The 16,747-nt window shown below is 59.3% G+C and overlaps 1 protein-coding gene across 1 annotated transcript; it reads left to right on the forward strand.

Moving 5' to 3' along the window:
• The first annotated feature begins 1,304 nt into the window (after nt 1-1,304).
• CAVIN1 (caveolae associated protein 1) lies at nt 1,305-12,910 on the forward strand. Its single transcript, XM_062215924.1, has 2 exons — nt 1,305-1,945; nt 10,835-12,910. Exons 1-2 carry the CDS (start codon nt 1,475-1,477, stop codon nt 11,510-11,512), a joined length of 1,149 nt encoding a protein of 382 aa, XP_062071908.1. The 5' UTR covers nt 1,305-1,474; the 3' UTR covers nt 11,513-12,910.
• The last annotated feature ends 3,837 nt before the right edge of the window (nt 12,911-16,747 follow it).

Here is a 16,747-nt window from a genome sequence, read left to right on the forward strand (position 1 = left end):
AACTTTTCACTTTGCCCAGTGGTGATGGATGCCCCACTAGCAGTGACCTTTTGCCAACATCGTCATCTGTCCAGCCCTGGAATCCCAGGCCTGGTTTCCTAAGCAGGGAAAAGGTTTGCAACTTTTCTGTGGGAAAGGGAGCTGGTGCCCCTCTAGGGAATTCAGCCCCAGCAACACGGGGGGTGGGGGGGACCAAGGCGGGAGCCTCTGGTTCTCAGCACTTCTGTGCTGGTGCTTGCTCCTTTGCATCCATCGCGGGGGAAATGTGTTTTAGTGAGCCCTCCTGCCAGCACGCTCAAAAACAGCACGTGTGGGCTGCTATCGGGTGCCCACCTCCCAATCAGTATAGGAGCTTTAGCTGTTAAGGTGGAAGGAAGGAGGGAGCCGGAGTCCAGGGACCTAGGTTCAGCTAACACTAACCTAGAGTGGCCTCACGCAGCCTTGCCATCTGTGCAGTGGGCAGGTAGGACTCCAGGTCCAGTCCTCAGGGCGCTGGAGCACGGGGAAAGGGGGTTCACAGAGAGAGGTGAGAGGTGGGGGAAAGCGCTTCTTTCCATCCCACTGCCCATGTAATCCTGCTGTCAGGACGGTCCCGGGAGAACCGGGAGGAGCTCTGCCGCCCCTCACCACCACTTAATTTTCTCCTCCTTCCTTTCCCCAAACAACCCCTCAAGCTTTTAACAAATGTTGGTAACTGGGTGTGGTGGGGGGCTCCTTGGAAAAGCTTATCGAGGACGAGAGCAAGGATTCTGTCGTGTGGCTCCTCAACACCAGGCACAGACAAGTAGGAGGGGGCTTCAAAGAGTTCATGGAAAACTGGATTTACGGTAACGGACCTTTTGCGTGGACTTTGTGGAGACCCTCGGTTCGGTACGCAGGTTTTGTCCATGCGTCATGGTGGGATCTCAGCGCCCACCTGACTCCCAGCTCCAGCCCTAAAAACGCTGAAGTGGGTCTCGCAATTAAAAGTAAATAAATAAATAAATAAGCGAGAGGGAAACTAGAGCCACACTCCCGCCCCCCCGCCCCCGCCGCCCCTCACCCCACCCCACCCCACCCCCTTACATTCCTCGGCCTGCGTCCCGTCCCGCTCCCGCCGCCTCCGCAGCCGAGCCCCGGGTCTCCGGCTCCAACTATTCCAACCACGCCGGGGCAGGGTGGGGCGCTCAGCTCCGGGGCCCCCTCCGGGTCCCCCCCCGCCGCCAGTCTCCCCTTCTGCCCCGGTCCCTCCCTTTCTGGGGTGGGGCCAGCCAATGGGGGCCGAGGCTCCAGGGTTCGGCCGCCGAGCGGGGCAGCGCACGGATCCCCCGCCCCGCAGTGCTGGCCGCCGTCCCGGTGCGCACGGACGTGGCTCGAGTTTCCTCGGCTCTCCGCTCTCGCTCGCTTCCCCCTCCCGCTCCCCTTCTCTCCGGGCCTCGGGCTCCCGCTCCAGCTCCAGCTCCTCTCGGCCGGCCCCGCACGGCTCCGGGCAGCCATGGAGGACGTCACGCTGCACATCGTCGAACGGCCGTTCTCCGGGACGCCCGAAGTCGAGGACCGGGAGCCCTCCCAGGTCGGGGCGCCCGCCGCTGAGGAGCCGTCGGGGGCCGGCTCGGAGGAGCTGATCAAGTCGGACCAGGTGAATGGCGTGCTGGTGCTGAGCCTTCTGGATAAAATCATCGGCGCCGTCGACCAGATCCAGCTGACCCAAGCGCAGCTGGAGGAGCGGCAGGCGGAGATGGAGGGCGCGGTGCAGAGCATCCAGGGCGAGCTGGCCAAGCTGGGCAAGGCGCACGCCACCACGAGCAACACGGTGAGCAAGCTGCTGGAGAAGGTGCGCAAGGTCAGCGTCAACGTGAAGACGGTGCGCGGCAGCCTGGAGCGCCAGGCCGGCCAGATCAAGAAGCTGGAGGTCAACGAGGCCGAACTGCTGCGGCGCCGCAACTTCAAAGTCATGATCTACCAGGTGAGCCCGCGGGGCGGACCGCGCCGAGCTCGCGCGTCCCCGGCCCGGGGCGTGGGGCGGGGAGACCCGCCCGCGGCGCGGCTCTCAGCCTGCCGGGCCCACGGGATCCGCCCTCCTTCCAGGGAGTCCGGCTGCAGTGGGGTGGGGTCTAGGGGAGCGGCGGGATTTTGGGGGCGCGCCAGTACCCCGCGCCTCCCCACCCAGGCCCCTCCCTCCGGCCCCAAACTCCCAGCTGAACTAGGTTAGAGGGCCAGACTTGGGGACGCTGCCCCTCGCAGACCGCTCCCAACTTGGCTCAGTTCAGCGCTTTTCTACTTGGGGGGAAGTTTCGAGGAATGCCAGGGGGTCCCTGGCAGCTTTTGGGGCCTGCTGTAAGCGGACACTGGCTGCAGGGCCCGGACCTGGGGCCTCCGGCGCTGCCGGCCCGATATAGCGGGTGATTCAGGGCTCAGGAACGCACCGGCGGGGGCTGCGCCAGGCGGGGGACGCGACAGCCAGCCCCCCTCCCCGGACCCCACGCCCCCGCATCAGCCTCCGCTGTTCACCCCTGTCCCCTCGCCAGCGACCTGTCCCCGGCCTCCTGGCGCTTTCGGGCCCTTGGGGACACCGTTCCGGCCGCGCGCCGGTACCCAGGGCCTCCTAGAGGCTGGTGGAGGCGGGTGCGCGGGCGGCGGGGTCCCGCGGTCTAGGCGCGTGGTCTCACCCGGCACACCTGCGGGGGCAGGGGCCGGAGAAGCCGAGCAGCGGGCGGGAGGAGGCTGGCACGCCCCAGGCCGCCCGCTGCTGCCTGTGCACCGCTTCCCGTCTCTCCCTCCTGGATATAAGTGTGATTTTTATATCCTAGCCCCAAATTTAAGCCCGGGAGTTTCAGTGTTGCTCCGCCTCACCACTCCCCTGCCCAGCGCATTCCGAACCGGGGGCTTTGGTGATCCTTGGCTCCCTTCTCCCTGCGTCCCGAAGGCCTGGCTGATGCTCCTGCCCGAGGGAGGCGGGATCATGGGGGCTGTAGGCTTAGCCTGTGCTCCTTCTTCCCCTCCTCTCTCTACCGACAGGAATGGAAAGACCGGGAAGGCTAGACCCCCCCCCCCCCCAAGAAGACCCTTCCGGGAAGCCCTATTTCACTGAGGGCTCTGGGGCCTGGTTATGCTACCTCTTATGAAGAAGTCCTTGGGCTCTTTAGGGAGACCTGAGAGAGCTGCAAATTGGCACAGAGGTTTGGGGAGGGTAGAGACAGGGAGGTGGGCATGCTGGCGCCCGTCTGTGGGCGGAGGCTGGGATGGCATTGTCCCCCTCCCCACCCTGACCCACTGTCTCCTAAAAGGCACTTCCTTGGCCTTTGAAGGCCAGAACCGCCCTCAATTACAGCACTGTTTGCTACCAAAGGTTTGCCCGGAGCTGTTTCCACGAAGCTAAGTGTTTGGAGGAAACAGGATTTGGCTGTGGTGGTGGTGGTGGGGAACTGTGTGAGATGCTGTTTGAGATCTGCTTAACCCTAGGGGACATTGAGGAGAGAGGGACAAGCAGGGGCCTGGGCCAGCAGGCACACGGGTGAGGCTTCCTACCCTCCAGGTAACCCCGCTGTGCCAAAGACAAAGATCCCAGGAGAAGGACCGCTGGGAGGGGAGAGAGACTTCCCTGCAGAGGCCGGCGGCGCCTTGCGCAGGGGTCCTGGCTATTCGGTGCATGGAGGTGGTGGTGAGGGGATTCCTAACCACACAGGGCTCTGACTGCATTGGTAGTAAACCAGGGCCAGTGACAGGCAGAGCGTAAGCCCAGGAGACGCAGGGGAAATAAGTACTCTCAAAAAGTACCCCCTACCCAGGGAGGAGCTCAGGGCTGACGAAGAGTTTCCCGCAGCTGGGCGGGGCTCGAGGAAGCAGCACTTCCCTGAGCTGCGGAGCAGATGTTGCAGGTGGGGGCCGGGGGTGGGGCTCAGCGGCCGCTCCTCCCCCAGGTCTGCCCCTGAGAATGAAGCAAAAATAGCCCGGTGCCTTGGCAGACCTAATAGGGAAGACGGGGGGCAGCAGCATTTATGGTGAAGGCAGGCTGCAGGGGCGGCCCCTGGAGAAAGGGCCGGGGCCCCCGGGGCGAGTTCTCTGCAGGGGAGGGTGGAGGAGGGGCTGCAGATGTGGGAGGTGATGATGTGGCAGTGGCAGGGGCTGCAGGGAGGGCCCAGCACTGGGGCAGATGCAGGAGGTCCTTGGTCAGCTCCACCCTGGGTTCAGGGAACTTGTAGCTGTCATGCTTTCCCAGGTCCACTTTGCATTTGACACCCCCTCCCCATAACACACAAACACGAAATCCAGCAGCTGCCGGTGTGGGATGTTAGAGGCCTTGCAGGGATGTTAGAGCCCTCATCTGGAACTGGCGTCGGAGCCATTTCTGTGCTTGTGTGGCGTTTCCCTTCCTGCATCCCATGGAGACGGGCACTTTGGCCTCCCTCTCCTCTGGGGTGGCAGCCAGGGACTGGAGAAGCAAGAGCCGGAGTTAGTGGACTCAGGGCTGCTGGGAGGACTAGGCCAGGTGGTGGGCAGAGGGCGGCGGCTCTGAAACCTCCCGCACAGGGCAGGACTGCGATGCTTAAAGACTCAACTCTCCCAGACAACAATCCGGAGTTTATATTAGAGTTCGTTGAGAACCCAGAGATGGGGTATAAAATGGAAGTGAATGTTTCCCAGAGCAGTGTGCTCCCCATGCCGGGGCAACTCCAGGGCTGGAATGAGGGCTCACTGGCTCCTCCTCCCCAAATCCTAACCCCGCCCATCACTCCTTCCTGGACAAATCACAGCTACCTTGCTCCATAAGAACCCCAAACTTCTGTCCAAAATTCCCAACCCGGGGCTCTGGTTCCTCTCACCCCTTCTGCCCAGTGGCCATGGAGAGAGCGGGCCCTACCCCGACTGACTCCAAGATAGCTGAGTTTGGGTTGTTTTCCCTAGCCAGAGTCCAAAGCTGGGAGCGTATTTTTAGGGTATACCCAGGACTAAAAGGAAATCATGCTATTCGCCTGCTCCTCCCCCTCTATTTAAATAAAATTTGACTACCGTAAAGCTCAGAGTCAGAAAAGCGAGGCAGTAGCACAGTGGGCAACTGGTAGCCGGGGAACGTATATTTTGAAAACTGTATGTGGATTTCAAATGGTTTGCCCTAAAATAAACATCTTTTAACTCTGCTTTTCCATGCACTTTTCTAGAGTGCCTGCCTCCTAGACTTTTGAGTTAGAAGACGCCTTAAAGAGAATTTGCTTGGGAATAATTCTAGCTTGGGAAGCTAGGGCCCAGAGCAGGAGAAATCACTCGTCCAATGTCATGCGAGTGATTGGGGGTTCAGGTGGGGAGCCCAGGTGTATCCCTCCTGCTGCTCTCACTGTTCCCCATTCCCCCACCCCCACCCAGGCCTTGCCTTGCCCCGGGGAGTTCTGGCTCCATTCTCCCTTGGAGATGGTTACACAGTTGTGGCCTTGGGCTGCTTTGTGTGTGTGTTGCGGGGGATGGGGGGGGTCAAGGTTTGCCGTGTTGGCCACCAGTGGCCATTAGCTGCAAGCCTCATGAGTGCTGAAGTAGAGGCAAGGTGCGGTCACCTGGCCCAACTCGGGGAGGGGTGCAGGGTGTAAGGAGTGGGACTCCCGGTTGGCCACGGGTGTCCCCTGGCATGGACTCAAATCTGTCTAGGAGAGGGCCATGCAGGGCCTGCCACTTTGGTTTTGGTGACTTTAGGCCTTACTGAACAGTCACTGCCCAAGCCTGGTAGTGCCCACATGTCCCTCTCTCTCTACTGACTTTTTTTTTTTTTAATTAATTATTTATTTGAAAGTCAGAGTTACAGAGAGAGGGAGAGATAGAGAGCTTCTACCTGCTGGTTCACTCCCCAAATGGCAGCAATGGCTGGAACTTGTTCAATCTAAAGCCAGAAGCCAGCAGCTTCTTCCTGATCTCCCACATGGGTGCAGGGGCACAAGCACTTGGGCCATTCTCCACTGCTTTCCCAGGTGCATTGGCAGGGAGCTGGATCAGAAGTGGAGCAGCCGAGACTCAAACTAGTGCCCATATGGGATGCCAGCACTCCAGGCCATGGCTTAACCTGCTACTCCACAGCACCGGCCCCTCTACTGACTTCTGACCGCCCAAAGCAAGAGTGGCAGTTCAGCCCCTCGGGAGGGAGAACTGGGGAGTGCTCCTGGGTGCCCTGAAACACAAGCCCTCGTGTCCTAAAAATATCTTGCTTTTGCATCCTGATTTCTCTGTGCATTTTAGTGTCTGGTATCCCAAGCTTTGGGTGGGGACAAGGGTGGCAAGGGCAGCAGGAGGTGAGGACGTGGCCAAAGGGGACTGGCCAGGAAGTCTCTGTCTGTGCCTACCCCTCTGTCTATCCGGGGCGGCACCCGGTACCCACCCTGCCCCAAGGACTAGCGAGAATGGGGCTGAGTGGTGCCTGATCCCGATGGCCGTGAACCTGTGTGCCTTCCCTTTCACTCCTCAGCGCCTCCCCAGGCAGAGTCCAGCCACGGGGCCTCGTGGGAAACTCCTTCCCGCCCCCACCATCCCACTCCCCTAGGAGCTATGCTGGGGAAAGGTGGAAGATTGGAGCCCAAGCATGAGAGTGGGGAAGATTCTAGAGAGAGGAAGGGAGGTGGGGTCCATTTGTGTTTAGCAGTTGGTGGGCTTGGGGTTGCCCCACCCTTCCCGGCTGGGACCCTCTTGATGAAGCATCTGAACCGTGGTTTCTTCCCCCTCTAACACAGTGTGTGTCCCCTCCCCCCTCACCAGCCCCATGTCTGCATGCCACCAAGGCCTCTCTCTCTCTCAACCCCCCTCCACACCCATCCCAAGCCCCATTTAAACCCCTTTTCCTCATCTTAGCCCAAGAAGAAACTGAATGCACCCTCTGAGCTGGCCACGCCCAAGATCGTGCCCTTTGACCTCCTGCGTGAGACTGAGCCCTTTGAGCTGAAGCCCGACACAGTGCCTGAGCTCCAGGCCTTGGAGCAGACGCCCAGGACACTGCCCTATTACCCAGAGCCCGGGCCCCTGCCTGCCCCCCAGGAGCCGACAGCCCGCGGGGGTGTTTAGGGCCGCTGCCCACCGTGGGTGGGTGCCAGGCACGGGAAACCCCTGGCGCTACGCTGCGTTCAGGCCACTGTGGTGCGTGCAGTGGGGGTGGGAGGTGATGGGAAGGGGCCCTCTCCTCCATCCTGGTTTTTGTTTGCTCGAGCTGTGCCCAAGCTGCCCTGCATGGAGCTGCACGCCCTGCCCACGGCTGCTCCGCCGCGCCCACCTGCTCTGGGACAGGCCCGCCTGGATCAAAGCCCCTCTGGGGCAGGCCCTCCGGGGGCTGGGGCCCGGGGTCTGTTCCTCTGTTCTGTGCCCTCTCCACATCCTCCCCAGAGCAGAGGAAAACATTTACACTTATTTTTTCCAGGTTTTTTTTTTTTTTTTTTTTTCTTTTAGAAAATGTTTTTCAGAGAGAACCCTTATGTTGGCCAGATCCCGCCTTGGGCGGGGCACCCAAAAACTGCCAACTTGAGAGGCTTGCGGAGGCTGCTTTCCTGGCCTGGCTCGGGCCTTGGGCCTCCCTGGAGCTTGGTTCTTTTTTTTTTCCCCATGATCACCCCTCTAAGGAGCCCTTTTAGATATCCGTCCCAATTGCCATCCCTCCCAGCGCATGCTGTAGTCGGATGCCGGATCTGCTCACGTTCTCTCGGGAGCACCGCAAACCATGGGAATATCTAAGTCCCTCCTCCCTGGCTGCCCAAGAATCCGTTGTTGGCCTCAGCCGAGAATGCGTGCTGTGGAGAAGGGAGGTCCCCTGCCCCCGGTGGCTTTCATCTCCTGGCCCGGGCCCCTCCAGGGGCAGTCCTGAGTGTTTAGGGCTTTCTCTCCCTTTTCCAATGTGCTCTCCAAGCAGCTGCTGAGGCTTCAAATCCCCCCTCCCCCAGTGTCTCCTCTGGCCATTCCCCGGGAGGGATTGGGAACTAAATTGGAGAGGTTCTTACCCAAGCCTTGTGACACTTGTCCCTTTTCCCTAACAAATGTGAAGTGCCTGGCCAAGGTGCATAGTAGGTGCTCAATTAAATTACAACCTCAGACAAACCTGCCTAAACCAGAAGATCCTGAGTTTAAACAGCAAGGTTGGGGGATGGAGGGGAGGAGACTGGACTCTTCCCTGGGGCTCCTCTAAACCCATCCTGAACAGGCGCCTTCCGGGGTTGGGGAGCTGTGTGTGCTGGGGGGTGGAGCAGGAGGCTGTGCATGGCTTTGTTCAGACCTGGTCATTAAAGGTAACTGTGGAAATCCGGCCTGTTGGGAGTGGTGGTTTTGTTTAATAAAAACGGGAAAACAGAACAGGCAGAACCTTCCCTCCCTGCCACCCCCTTGAAGCCCCTCCTTGGGCTCCGGAGCTCTGCCAGGGAAGGAGGGGTGGGACAAAGGTGCTGGCCTGTGTGCCCCGGGAGGGGGGAGGTGCTTTTGGATTGTGTTGAAGGTTGTTGTAGCAACAGGCAGACTGGGTGGGCCCAAGACAGCACTCCAAGGCTGTGAGTCATGGGGGAAACCTGCCTTGCAAAGCCGGGGGTGGGGAGGGGGGAGAAGTCCATTAATGGAGGGGAAAGCTAATGGTGCACACCCTCCAGCACTGGCCCTCTGGACAGAGGCCAGGCATTCAGGGCCGCTTCTTTCTTTGCCTGTCTCCCGCCCATCCCCCAAGAAGGCAGCTCCTTTGGTATAAGCCATCACACCCAGGGTAGCCTGCAATGCGTGGGGTTATATAGCCTCCCCTCCCAATACCTCTCTGGCCTGGGGAGACCCCCGGAATAAACCTGCCCTCGTGGGGGCTGCTCTCACTGAGTCCTTTCCTCTGGCACTAGGAGACTGGGATTGGCTGCAGCTCTCCCCACTGCCCTGTTCACCCCAGCTCAGCTGGCAAAGACCTTTCTCTGAGAAGCCAGGGGCCAGGAAAATCAGCCAGCTCAGCCTTTTGGGGTCAGGGTGGAACAAGAGGGAGAATCGGGGATGTGGGGGGTGGGGCGGGGGACAATGCGGACTTGTTCTCCAGCAGCTGGGACTGCTTCCTGGCTGCTCCCTGCCCGCCACCCCCCACCCCGTCCCTCCCTTGCATGTCCACCTTGTCTGAGCTTACGTACGGAAAGGAGGGGCTCCCCCCCACACTTTGGTGGTGTTTTAGCATGGGAGACTGAAGAAGAGGGAGGAGCTGAGACGTTTTTGATCCTGGGGCTGCAGGTAAATTCTAGGTGGCGGTGGAGAGGTGGCCCCTAGACAGCCCTACAATGATGTACATGCACATGCTAGTGACAGACTCTGGGTCTGCAGTGGCAGTGGGGAGAGTGACTGCAGGGGACCCGAAGGGGACAGCTGGCAATCGCAGGCGATACCAACAGAGGTGGGACCCCTCCGACAACGCACAGAACCAAACACCCCCTTCAATGCCTCGGTGCACGATAAGAGGCAGAGGGATGGACAGACCCCTAGGAGGCCCATGACAGCACTAAGCCACCTATGGCAGGTGGAGACTACAAGTCCCAGCATGCCCTGTGCCCAGGTCACCTTGCCTGCTGGGAGGTGTAGTAGGGTAACAGAGAACTGGAGGTGGCTTGGTGCCCTGCAGAGCTGCTGCCCAGTTGGGAGAAGCGGAGCCAGCATTCCTTCTTTGTCCCTGCTAATGCTATTGACAGGGAGGGAAGGAAGTCGGGAGGGGGTGTTCCTAGTTTTCAGTGTAAACCAGGAAACTCTGAGGGTGGGGGCGGGAAGAGGAAAGAGACTGGGGGCTGGGGAGGGAATTTCTATAGCAGGTGGCCTGTGTATCGGTATTTGTGTTTGTGTCCATGAGAGCGGTCGGTTCACTCCTTCATCTGAAGTCCCTACACTGAGCCTGGAGAGTTAGCCCCTTTTGTCCTCCTGGCCTGGCTTCCCCTGCCTTCTAGTGGGGCCAGGAGTGGTCCTGAGATCGTGGAACGTTGGTCCAGGGTCAGGAATCTTGGAAGGTCTCTGGATGGAAAACGCTGGTAGCACTGAGTCCTTCAAGGGAAGAGGGAGAGCAAAGTGGCTGCTCTGAGCTCCAGGATCCCGCGGGATTTGGGACCATCCACAGATTCCTGGCCCTCTGAGCTCAAGCCTGGGGTGGGGGTGGAGGTGCCAGGAGCAAGCATGTGTTCCAAGGCACAGAAATCAGAAGCAGAGACATGCTGAGACTGGGGAGACAGCAAGTGCTTTCCTTGGTCTCCTCTTTTCCATGGGTTTCTAGCTGGGGTGGGGGCTGGGGGCGGAGCGAAAGGGAGGGCTGGGCCACAGCTGTCCTTCCCCTAAGGCTGGTTCTGAAATGGTTTGAGTGTGGGACACGCACTCTGGCGACTTTATCTTCAAGCTCCCCTCCCCGGGGGCCGCTGGGGATGGGCTGTGAGCTCATCCCTACCCCACGCCCCTAAGCCCACTTTCCCAAACCCTCTAGCATTAGGGCCTGGCTCGGGCAGTGTGGGGCACGGGGCACCAGAGGGCGCTCTGCCATTTCCAATGTCTCGCAGGGCCTCCCGGGGCAGCAAGTGGTCGAGCGCTTGCAGGACGCAAAGGTGCGGCAGGGGGCGCGCAGGGATGTTAAGCCGTACTGCGATCCTAACGCAGGCGCATCTCTGACCCGAAGCCTGGTTCGCCCCTCGGGCCGTCTGGACCGTGACATTCAACACATGTACTCCTCCTGGGCGCCTAGCCGTGTGCCAGCAGCTGCAGGTCTCCCTCCAGGGACGAACAAGTCAGGCGGGCTCCCCGGGTCTCGCGCGGTGGTCCTCCTCGCCCCGGCATCGCCCAGCCTGCCCCCTCCCCGGGGCCCGGCCCGGCCCTCCTCTTGGGCCCCCTCTCATCTCCTCCCCGCTCTCCCCCGCAGGACGAGGTGAAGCTGCCGGCCAAGCTGAGCATCAGCAAGTCGCTGAAAGAGGCCGAGGCGCTGCCGGAGAAGGAGGGCGACGAGGCGGGCGAGGGCGAGCGGCCCGAGGAGGACGCGGCGGCGCTGGAGCTGTCGTCCGACGAGGCGGTGGAGGTGGAGGAGGTCATCGAGGAGTCGCGCGCCGAGCGCATCAAGCGCAGCGGCCTGCGGCGCGTGGACGACTTCAAGAAGGCCTTCTCCAAGGAGAAGATGGAGAAGACCAGGGTGCGCACGCGCGAGAACCTGGAGAAGACGCGCCTGAAGACCAAGGAGAACCTGGAGAAGACGCGCCACACCCTGGAGAAGCGCATGAGCAAGCTGGGCACGCGCCTGGTGCCGGCCGAGCGGCGCGAGAAGCTCAAGACGTCGCGGGACAAGCTGCGCAAGTCCTTCACGCCCGACCACGTGGTGTACGCGCGCTCCAAGACGGCCGTGTACAAGGTGCCGCCCTTCACCTTCCACGTCAAGAAGATCCGCGAGGGCGAGGTGGAGGTGCTCAAGGCCACGGAGATGGTGGAGGTGGGCGCCGACGACGAGGAGGCCGGCGCGGAGCGCGCCAGCAGCCCCGACGTGCACACGCTGCTGGAGATCACCGAGGAGTCGGACGCCGTGCTGGTGGACAAGAGCGACAGCGACTGAGCCGGCCGCGCCCCGCCCCGCCGCGCCCGCGCTTCCCCCGCGCCCCCCGCCCCGGCCTCCCCTTCCCCACCTCTCCCAGCACCCCCCCCCCGCGCCCCGCCCGAGGAGGAGCCCGGAGCGGGAGGCAGCCCCCACGAGGCTCAGAGCTCCAGTGTAGACGGAGTCCGGGTACAAGGGGGAAGAGAGGGTGACCCGTGCTCCGGATGTCCCAGTCGTGGACCCAGGAGGAGACCGCTGGCGGGCGCCCCTCGGGGGCTGCCTTGCCCTCGGCCACACTCGCGCCCGGCTTCGAAGCTGCCACTCCCGCTCGTCTTCTCCCTTCTCTTTCTGACCTGTGCTGGCTTCAAAGCCAAGTTTACCAAAGAGGCGAGTGCATTCTAAAGGGGACCTTGGCCGGTGCAGGAGACGAGACCCCCGCCCCCCCACCGGAACCTGAGGAGCTGGGGGAGAGACGGCAGAGGGGCTCCGCCCCGCAGAGTCCCGCACAGGCTTATCCGTGGGGGTTCCCGATGAGGAAGAGCCCTGGGGAGGGAGTGCGACCCCTAAACTCCCTTGTTTACGCACCTGCTCGCGGGAGCGCGCACGGGGCTGCGGCCTCGGGAGGGAAAATGGAAGGTGACGAAGAGTGCAGAGGCGACACGTTCCCTCGTTAGCAGCACGGCCCCCGTCGGGGGCGGAAGGGAGGGAAGACAGTGTGAGGAAGCGATGGTCCGAAGAGGAGGAGCGAGGCTTCTCCAGACCCCTCCGCCGGGCTCCGAGGCCGGCCCGGAAAGTGAGTGCCCCACAAGGGGGCAGCAGCAGGCTGCAGAGCGCCGGGCGTCCGGCGGCCGGCCCGGCGGAGAGCGGGATGCTGCCGGAGGGGCGGGGAGAGCGGGATGCTGCCGGAGGGGCGGGGAGAGCGGGATGCTACCGGAGGGGCCGGGGAGAGCGCGGCGCGGGCCAGCTCGCCCCCGCAGCGCTTCCAGAGCGGCAGCACTAGCCAAGACCCCGCTGGTGTCCTCGCCTCTTGGGGGCCAGGGGACTCAGCTTCCTGCCCAGGTTCTCCTGGGGAGGCTCCAGCCCTCCCCGTGAAAGGCCCCGTCACTGCCCTTGTCTTCCCCAGCTCTGCTTTTTAGAATTGCAGCTAATTAATTGTTTAAAGGGGTGGGGTGGGGGGCGAGCCTGGGGACACAACCTTTTATACAATACAAGCTTTGCCTTTTTTTTTTTTTTTTCCTCCTTTTCCCTTTTCTCAGTTCCCTTCTGTCCTCTGAATGGTTGGAGGCGACCGCTGAGGGGAGGGTGGAAGTTGCGGGGCCAGGTCCCCTGGGCTGATGGAGTTTCCCGTGGGCTCTGGGGAGCCTGTCTCCTTGCTGTGTCCTGGTGAGCAGCCCGACCAATAAACCTGCTTTTCTAGAAGGATCTGTGTTGGACTGTGTTTTCTGAAGACAGTTAATGTTGAACAAATTACCAGGCACAGGAAGTAGGGGAGGAAAAGACAATACTTGGTATACACTTGTGGAGGAGAGACCCAGTATATGGAGCCCTAACTTTATGTATTTTGTTTTTAAGGTTTTTTTTTTTTTTTTAATTTATTTAAGAGTTACACAGAGAGAGAGGCAGAGACAGAAAGAGAACCATCTGATGGTCCATCAAATAGCTGTAACAGCTAGGGCTGGGCTGGGCCAGGTCAAAGCCAGGAGCCAGGAACTCCATCCAGGTCTCCCACGTGAGTGGCAGGGGCCCAAGCAAGTGGGCCATCTTCCACTGCCTTCCCAGGTGTAGTAGCAGGGAGTAGCCAGGACTCAAACTGTCATTCTGATTTGGGATGCCAGTGTGGCAAGGTGGTGGATTAACCTGCTGTGCCACAACATCAGCCCCCTGGAGCCTTAACTTGATGCCAGAAACTGTAACTCTAAGCACTTTGGCCTAGAATTGCTTTTGTATTTTTATTTATTTATTTTTATTTGAAAGGTGAGAGAGACAGATCTTCCATTCTTGGGTTCACTCCCCAAATGCCTGCAACAGCCAGGTCTGGGCCTGGCAGAAGCCAGGAGATAGAAACTCCATCTGGGTCCCCCATATGGGTGGCAGGGTCCCAAGTACTTGAGCCACCACCTGCTGCCTCCCGGGAGGCCCACAAGCAGGAAGTGGGATCAGAAGTGGAAGAGCTGTGAACCACTGTGATGTGGGATGCGGGAGTCCCAAGCGGCTGCTGCTACTTGTCCGCTCTCATAGCAACCCCAGGAGGTAGAACTGACCATCACCAGAGATGAGGAAACAGCGACTTAGGTTGCACAGCCGGCACCTGCAGAGGCCGCAAGGCAGGCAGCCTGGCCGCACAGTCCGATGGTCATGGTCTGGAAGCTGCACCTGCTGGGACCACCTCCCTGTTGTCAGGGCATTAGCCCTTCAGGCACACCCGATTACTCCACTCAGCCTGGGCTTCCCCCAGAGACCCCCTCGGAGTCACAGGCCTGGAGGAGCTGAGAGTCACAGGGACAGGATGCCGGTGCCTAATGCCAGGGCGCTTCCGGGTCATGCAGAATGGATGGAAAGAGAAGCTTATTTTGGTGAAAAAGTTGAAATTTCCCATGAACTTCCTGAAGGCCTTTGTATGCTTGGATTTCAGAATTTTTGCACAAAAATAAACTTATCTTTTAATTTATTTTCTATTTTTTTGAAGTGCCTTTGTATGTGCCGTTGTATCCACACAGCCCATTTCACTATCCCAACGACACTGTGATGGGCACCTGCTTCACTCTGCGTGCAGCCCCTTCCCCGGGGCGACCTGCCCCAGCTGCACTCAGGCTACAGATTTCCTGGAGCAGTGGACTCGGATCCTCACGTGGCTCCTGCCTGCATCAGAATCACCTGATGGAGAGTCCCTAGTGAAAGTCGCATTGTGTCTGTGCTGCTCCCAGCCCCCTGCCACCGTCTCCACTGTGCCCAGCATTCCCCTTCGAAGCAAACATTCCCCTTTGACTCCCTCCACCTCCATCCCCAGCAGCGGGATCCAGGACTCTGCAGTCCAGAAAAGGTTAGCTCCCTACCAAAAGAAATGCAACCTGATGCTGGAAATTCAGAGCCCGGGAGCCAGGAAAGACCCCTCCTGCCATGAAAGAGGCACCAAGGGTCCTCCTCTGGGACTTAGCTGTGCAGCTGTGAGAAGCGCAAGGTAACAGCTCACAGGGAAGGCCCTGGAATACCCAGCCTTTGCCTAATCCTCTAACCCAAAAGAGTAAGGCTCCTGGCCCCACCCCCTTCTACTGAAGCCACACCCCTGACTGGTCTGCTCAGCCTTTTTTTTTTTTTTTTTTTTTTAGATTTATTTATTTGAAATTCAGAGTTACACAGAGATTGGAGGCAGATAGAGAATGGTCTTCCTTCCACCCACTGGTTCGTTCCCCAAATGACCATGACAGCCAGAGCTGGACTGATCAGAACCAGGAGCCAGGAGCTTCTTCCAGGTCTCCCATACAGGTACAGGGGCCCAAGGACTTGGGCCATCTTCTACTGCTATCCCAGGCCATAGCAGAGAGCTGGATCGGAAGTGGAGCAGCTGGTACTCGAACCAGAGCCCACATGTGATGCTGGCACTGCAGGTGGCAGCTTTACCCACTACGCCTCAGTGCCGGCCCCCGCCTCTTCTCTTCAACCTGTTCCCAGCTCCACCCTAACAGTGCTAACTATCCCCTTCTCAGACCCATCATGGAACTTTACGTGAATGGACACTGTTGGATGAACAAACAAGTGAATTTCACGACTTTCTCCAGGCAACTCACCTAACCTGGCTCCAACAAAAAACAGAACACCAAAGCTGAAAAGCAAACCCAGAAGGATTTTGTGCAATTGAAGAAGTCCTCAGAAATAGGTCCAGCAGGGGCCAGCATTGTGGTGTGGTGGGTTAAGCTGCTGCCTGGACTATGGGCATCCCTATGGACACCAGTTCAGATCCCAGCTGTTCCATTTCCAATCCAGCTCCCTATCAAGCACCTAGGAAAGCAGCAGAAGATGGCCCAAGTGCTTGGGCCCCTGGCACCCATGTGGGAGTCACAGATGGAGATCCAGGCTTCTGGCTTCGGCCAAGCCCAACCCCAGCTGTTGCATCCATTTGAGAAAATGAAACAACGGATGAAAGATCTCTCTCTCTCTCTGGGGGCTGGTGCTGTGGTATAGCAGGTAAAGCTGCCACCTGCAGTACCAGCATCCCATATGGAAACTGGTTTGAGTCCTGGCTGCTCCACTTCTGATCCAGCTCTCTGCTATGGACTGGGAAAGCAGTAGAAGATGGCCCAAGTCCTTGGGCCCCTGTACCCACGAAGCTCGTGGGTCCTGGCTTTGGACCAGTGCAGTTCCAGCCATTGTGACCATCTAGGGAGTGAACGAGCAGATGGAAGACCTCTCTCTCTGCCTCTGCCTGTCTGTAACTCTACCTTTCAAACAAATAAATAAATCTTTTTAAAAAAAAAACTCTTTCTGTCTCTCCCTCTCTGCAACTATACCTTTCAAATAAATAGAATAAAACTTAAAAAAAAAAGGAAGAAAGAAAAGGAAAAGAAATAGGTCCAAGGGCCGGCACCGTGGCTTAACAGGCTAATCCTCCGCCTTGCGGCGCTGGCACACCGGGTTCTAGTCCCGGTTGGGGCACCAGAATCTATCCCAGTTGCCCCTCTTCCAGGCCAGCTCTCTGCTATGGCCCGGGAGTGCAGTGGACGATGGCCCAAGTCCTTGGGCCCTGTACCCACATGGGAGACCAGGACAAGCACCTAGCTCCTGGCTTAGGATCAGCATGATGCGCCGGTCGCAGTGGCCGCCATTGGAGGCAAAAAGGAAGACCTTTCTCTCTGTCTCTCTCACTATCCACTCTGCCTGTCAAAAAAAAAAAAAAAGAAAAGAAATAGGTCCATGGGCAGCTGGCGTAACATCACTAGAAATCGATTTCTCTTCCTATCTTCTTTCCTCTGTTTGTTTAATTCATAGTCAGATTCTGGGACTGTTGCTGTGGCATAACAGGTAAAGCCGCTGGCAGCAGTGCCAGCATCCCACATGGGCACTAGTTTGAGGCCTGACTGCTCTACTTCCAATCCAGCACTCTGCTATGGCCTGGGAAAGCAGTAGAAGATGGCCCAAGTCCTTGGGCCCCTGCACCCACATGAGAGACCTAGAAGAAGCTCCTGGTTCCTGGTTTCGGATCAGTGCAGCTCCAGCTGTTGAGGACATTTGGGGTATGAACCAGCAGATGGAAGACCTTTC

The sequence above is a fragment of the Lepus europaeus genome, chromosome 18 (assembly GCF_033115175.1).
Source record: "Lepus europaeus isolate LE1 chromosome 18, mLepTim1.pri, whole genome shotgun sequence".
NCBI classification, from domain to species: domain Eukaryota; kingdom Metazoa; phylum Chordata; class Mammalia; order Lagomorpha; family Leporidae; genus Lepus; species Lepus europaeus.

Bases quoted from the DNA above. Each gene is read 5' to 3' on its own strand.
- CAVIN1 (XM_062215924.1), top strand. From the start codon at position 1,475: ATGGAGGACGTCACGCTGCACATCGTCGAACGGCCGTTCTCCGGGACG. The intron at 1,946-10,834 runs GTGAGCCCGCGG...TCTCCCCCGCAG, and splicing joins TCAAAGTCATGATCTACCAG to GACGAGGTGAAGCTGCCGGC.